Below are 6,000 nucleotides of genomic sequence, written 5' to 3'. Positions count from 1 at the left end.
CTTTGCTTTCCTGGTCTGGATCTTGATTTACTGCTAGCTAAATTATAACATTTATTAACAAGAAGTCATGTCCTTTCAACCAAATGAAATGTCCATTTATACTATAGAAAATTATACATGCCAAAATACCTCTGCAATATAATTAATTCATTAGAAAGATATCATGGTCCTAGCAAGAACTTATAGAATATTATATAGAATTATTTTTACCACCAAATTAACTTAATAGCATAAAGCAAGACATAAATGCTTTTATATGTCAGATGCTAACACTAACTTGTTCTACTCTGTTAGCACCTCAAGACAGGGTACAGTGAACAGAAGTAGTAGAGGGGATCATAAACAGAGACTTTTTCTCCAGCGAAATGTATCCGAAAACCTCTAGTGGGGTATGAATATGGAGATGGGAAATTTCTACAAAAGCAAAAGCAGGAAAGTTTACTCCATTATATTAAGAGAAGGAGCTCAGGAGTTTGAGAAGCGGAATGACTCTGAATCTCTATCCACATTTATTCCATTAGTAAAATTTCTGAGTCAAAACATGGGAAGTTTACAATATCTCGGTACATATTGACAAACTGCTTTCCAAAAAGGTTGCTTTAATTTCTAGTCCCTTAAAGAGTAGGTATGAGAGACGATCTCACTAGATCTTAACCACAGTGTTAAACTATTCTATCAGTTGGATGGATAAACAATCTTTCATTGTTCTAATTTGAATATTTTGGATTATACAAAATAGGGCTGATAATCTTCTTTTTCAATTTTTACACATAGATTGGTAAGAATAGGGAAAGTGAGTAAGTGCAGACCTGTTAGTTGAATACCCTGAGGCTAATTAAAATAAGAAAGAATTAAAGAAGCTGGGCCTCAGAGAAGAAGGAAAAGAAAAGGCTTATGCTACAAAATAAAACAAAATAAGAATGAGACACAAATAGCAACATTAGTCCATATTCTCCAATTTTGTTTTGGTCCGTGTGGTACTATTGTTACAGTGATCATTTTTACTATATCCTGACTGTGTACCCTGATGGAGAAGGGAAGGGGTACTTATTTTTAGAGGGCTACTGTTGGCTGAGTATGGCCAACTGTTTGAAGACTGGAAATGAAAGCGACAAATTTAAAATTGTCCTGAGCCAGCAAGAATACCTAAAGGGTTTCAGTATGCTGGATGGTAGAGTGAGGGATTCCTAGTAGAGATGTTAGTTTGAAGGAGGCCACTGCTTGTTGCTGAGGCTACAAGTTATGGGGTTCAATCCCCAAGGAGAAGAATCTGATAAAACCCAAACAAGTTGTCGGGACTTCAGTCAAACAATCTGAATTTTGGCAACCAGCTCCATTTCTAGAGGAAAATTTAAGGCATAATAAGAAAACTAAGGCAGAAGGCCAGTGCTAGGCATAGATACCAGTCATGGAAGAGAGTAAGTTGGGAATGCTTTGGGTCAGTGTGTAGAATATGGCCCAGGGATCAATCAAGGAGTACTGGAAGTTTATGGCAGAAAGATGACTGCTTTTAACTCAATGACTAGAGCTGTGGATGACCTGAGAAGGTACGGACTAACAATTTTTTAAGTATTACTTTTATTATTTAAAATTATGAAAGTAATACCTATTCATTGTTGAAACTTTGAAAACTACAAAAAAGACCAAAGACCAAAACCAATGCAGCTTTTTTCCTACTCCAACAGCAAACATTTCTCTGTAAATACTAGCAAGCTAAATGCTTATTCATTTCACTTTGTCAGGGTATATATGTCAAAAGTCCAAAACCAAATAATTCTAAGTCATTTTCCATTCTTTCATCTTCTTATAGGAGAAGAAAAGAAGTTGTAAGAATTATTTCCCTGGTTTTAAGAATATGATCAAATGTAGATTGTGACAGTTGATGAGGAAATAAGAAAATATTTAAAAGCAAAAAGATATGCTTTTGCATGAGAACCAAGAGCTATCTTACAAGATTCCAAAATGTGTTATCATTGTTAATTTTTCATTATGTTGTCTAATATTTTGGAAAAGACACATTCCATAAGCATGTCTGGTCTAGGAAATTCCAGAAGGAATCAAAAGTGTGCATAGAAGCAAATAAATCTATCTGGAAGAGTCTTCTGACAAATGGTCAGAATTTTTAAAAAGCAAATAGGTTGAATGCTGATGAAAGCCACGCTACCATTACCTTCTCCTTCCAGTTATCATCACTCAGCAGCTTCTGCCTAAGGGTTTCTTGCAGCTGCTCGATGCTTTTCTGATGTGAAATCAGCATCAATTCCCTGAAAATCATAAACCCGACAAATGAGTCAATACTTACCCCTAACACAATTCCTAAGTTGTAGTTCCTGGGTCAGAAGATATTACTTCAAAACTTAGTCTGTTTATTTTCTTTAGCAGTATATATGCTGCTACTACATATCATTTTAACTATTAACAGCAATTTACAAGTGCTGCATATATGGTTTTTTTTCCAGGCTTAATTTTTGCTTAATAAGTAGTAAGATATTATTTTGACAATAAACACTAACAGCATATGCAGAGTCACAAATACAATAAAATGCCTTCTGGCTGTTCATGTGTGCAAAAAATAAAATAAAATGTTACAGGTTGTGGTTCAAAAAGTATATGACTAAATTCTAAAATAGCACCAGACAATATTTGGTTTCTTTAAAAAAGGAAAATATGTTGGGATATGTCATTAAGCCAATACATGTTAGCAGTTCCTGTGAAATTTTCTTTTCTTTTACTTACCTCAAATATTGATAGGAACAAACCAAATTAAGTAGAGAGATGTGTGATGTCAGGGATGCAATATAGCATAAAACATATTAGAAATTTGAAAACATAAAGATCACTTTATTATCTTAATCCACGTAAGTAGATCTTCATGCTTAGCTTGTGATCCTCTGGATGGAAGTAAGGACAGGAGGAAATTCAAGAGAGAATTTCACAGGGGCACTGAAATTAAGATAAAAAATCAGTAGTAGCAGCAAAAGTATGCTTATTGATCAGGGACCCTTCCCTCTTGCATGATCATTATGATTCTTCTTATGTTCTATGTATGTGATTCTTCTCTATTGCTCATTCATTCTCCTAATCCTTTTGTTTCCCATCATCACTCTTTTCCTTTTAGCTCTGACCCTCCTGCAAAAACCTGTGACTTTCATTTATAATTGCGTGTTCAACATCTCCACCCTAATGGTCCATCAACACCAAAAATTGTATACATCAAAAACCAAATTAAATATCATCTCCTACAATCTTTTATTTCCTCCTGACTTCTGAAAACCTTCAAGGGTCATTTCTGAAGGTTTGAATCATCTCTGACATTTCCTTCTCTCTCTTCTTTTTTTTTTTTTTTGAGACTGAGTCTGGCTCTGTCGCCCAGGCTGGAGTGCAGTGGCCGAATCTCAGCTCACTGCAAGCTCCGCCTCCCGGGTTCCCGCCATTCTCCTGCCTCAGCCTCCGGAGTAGCTGGGACCACAGGCGCCCGCCACCTTGCCCGGCTAGTTTTTTTGTATTTTTTAGTAGAGACGGTGTTTCACCGTGTTAGCCAGGATGGTCTCGATCTCCTGACCTTGTGATCCGCCCGTCTCAGCCTGCCAAAGTGCTGGGATTACAGGCTTGAGCCACCGTGCCCGGCCTCCTTCTCTCTCTTCTACCACAACCATGCAGTAGCAAGTTCTACATAGTCTCCTTCTTTGGGGTAACCTCAAACTATTTCCTCCTTTCCTAATACCAAGACCCAAGATAGGCAGAAGAAAGTAAAAAATATCAGAGTTGTAATCAATGGAAAACAGAAAAACAATAGACAATATCAGTAAAACAAAAATTTGTTTCTTTGAGATCAATAAAATAAACTTCAAGGTAGACTAATCAGGAATAAAAAAGAGAAGTCAGAAATTACTAATATCAGAAATAAGAGTGATCATACTACTACAGATCTCTCAGATATTAAGATGATAATAGAGAAATATTATGAGCAGCTTTATAATAAATATTATGAACAGCTTTATGTCATTAATTTTGACAACTCTGATGAAATGGACAAAATATTTTAAACAACCAACAAAGTTCACTAAAGAAGAAATAGATAATGAATAGTTGATAATTATGGTAAGTTTAATTTACTATGAATGTTCTAAACTTATATGTGCCTATTAAAATAGCCTCAAAATATATAAAGCAAAACTTGATATAACTGTACAAAGAAATTCTTAAATCCATACCTTAGTGGTAGAATCTACCACAGATTTCTCAGTTACAGACAAATCAGCCCAGGACCACCACATATGCCAATGGAAGTATAAACTGCACAACTCTAGACTGCTATGTGAATGTCTTTGCTACAGTTGTGTAATGTAGCAATCCAGGGTCAAGCAAATAAATAGTTCATTAAAGATACAGGAGACTTAAGGTTCATAAGACAGATTTAAGGTTCACATCTAGAACCTTGTAAACAATTAGTGGATAAATACATCATTATTTTCCAGCTCATATGGAATTGACCACTTCTAGGACAAAAAGTAAGTTTTAGTTAATTTCAAACAATGGTTATACTATAACCTGCATTATTCAATATGGTAGCCACTAGTTTCATGTAACTATTGAGCAGTTAAAATGTGGCCAGTTCAAGTTAAGATGTGCTATAAATGTAGAATACATACCAATTTGAAAATTTAGTACAAAAAATCTAAATACCTGTGATAACATTTTAAGACAATTACATATTTAAATAATATTTTGGATAGTTTGGGTTAAATAATTAAAATTGATTTTACTTGTTTATTTTTAGTCTTTAATGTGGCAACTAAGCATTTTAAAATTACATATGTAGAAGTATAACATAATACTTCTACAGAACAGCAATGTGATAATGTATATTCCATGAAAACAAAGAAATGTCTGTAACAAAAGATAAATAGCTTCAGGTATTTGAAAATTTTTTAAAATGTATTTTTGAATAGTTCATGAGTCAAATAAACATCACAATTGGTATTTTAATATCCTTTGAACTGAACAATAATGAAATTATTAATTACTATCAAAATGAATGGAATAAGGCTAAAGCAGCATAAATTGTGGTATACCTTAACATACAATATAGACGAAGAAATGAATAATCCTCAGCTACATGAAACTTTACAAACAAATCCCAGGAACATAATATTGAGCACAAAGAACAAATTAGAATGATACATATGGAATGGTTTTATTTATGTGAAGAAAAAATACATGCAAAATCTAACATTGTTTAGGAATACAAACATGCTTGGTAAAATTATATAGAGAAACATGGACACAATAGATGTTATCTGTAGGTTTTTGTAGATGCTCTTTATCAGTTTTAGGAAGTTTCCTTCTATTCCTCATTTGTTGAGAACCACAAAATGCAGGCTGGTGGTTTTCTCTGAGGAAGGAGCGAATGAGATGGAATTGGGGAGAAGCAAAAGAAAACTTCAAAGATAATGGTAAGGTTCTTTTTCCTAAACCGTGTGGTTGATACACAGATGTTCACTGTATTGTAGCTCTTTATATTTGATACCTGTGCAAACCTTCAATGTATCTACTCAAAACTTATAAAGAAAAACAATTATTGATATAGCCAGAGCACAGAGTAGAATGTGCACGTGGAAGAAAGAGAATTCAAGGTAAAAACCAAGGTGAAGGAATGTGCAGGTGACTTCTTGGTCTCTCTCTTGAGTGGTGGGGTTTACTGTGCTCTCTGAACAAGGCGGTGTCATCTAGCCCTGGAGATATAGAGGTGAATTAGGAAGGAAGAGTCACTGTTCAAACTGTGCTCAAAATCCAGCAAATGTAAAAAGGAGATCTATTAACGTGTGAGGCAGACCCAGCAGGCTTGATGCTTGCACATTAGTCTCTAGGCTGGAAAAATGGAAGTGAAACAAAAGGAATAAAGAATGAGGACAGCAAAAGTGAGAATACATTAAAAATTTTACTCAGGGCTTTCTTCCAAACATCTGGACATTCCTGTCTCCTTTGCAGAGTCATCTT

General features: G+C 34.6%; 1 protein-coding gene across 1 annotated transcript in view; it reads right to left on the bottom strand.

The window, feature by feature from the left end:
• Positions 1-6,000, bottom strand: part of LOC105535542 (leucine-, glutamate- and lysine-rich protein 1) — a 67,647-nt gene that overhangs the window by 32,906 nt on the left and 28,741 nt on the right. Inside the window, exon 4 of the mRNA XM_011974658.1 lies at positions 2,171-2,264. Within this exon, the coding sequence (XP_011830048.1) occupies positions 2,171-2,264 (94 nt within the window). The remainder of the gene's footprint in view (positions 1-2,170; positions 2,265-6,000) is intronic.

The sequence above is a fragment of the Mandrillus leucophaeus genome, unplaced genomic scaffold (assembly GCF_000951045.1).
Source record: "Mandrillus leucophaeus isolate KB7577 unplaced genomic scaffold, Mleu.le_1.0 Scaffold1477, whole genome shotgun sequence".
In the NCBI taxonomy this organism is placed as follows: Eukaryota; Metazoa; Chordata; class Mammalia; order Primates; family Cercopithecidae; genus Mandrillus; species Mandrillus leucophaeus.
The sequence above is the reverse complement of the archived record's forward strand: the minus strand, read 5'-3'. Positions and strand labels throughout refer to the sequence as shown.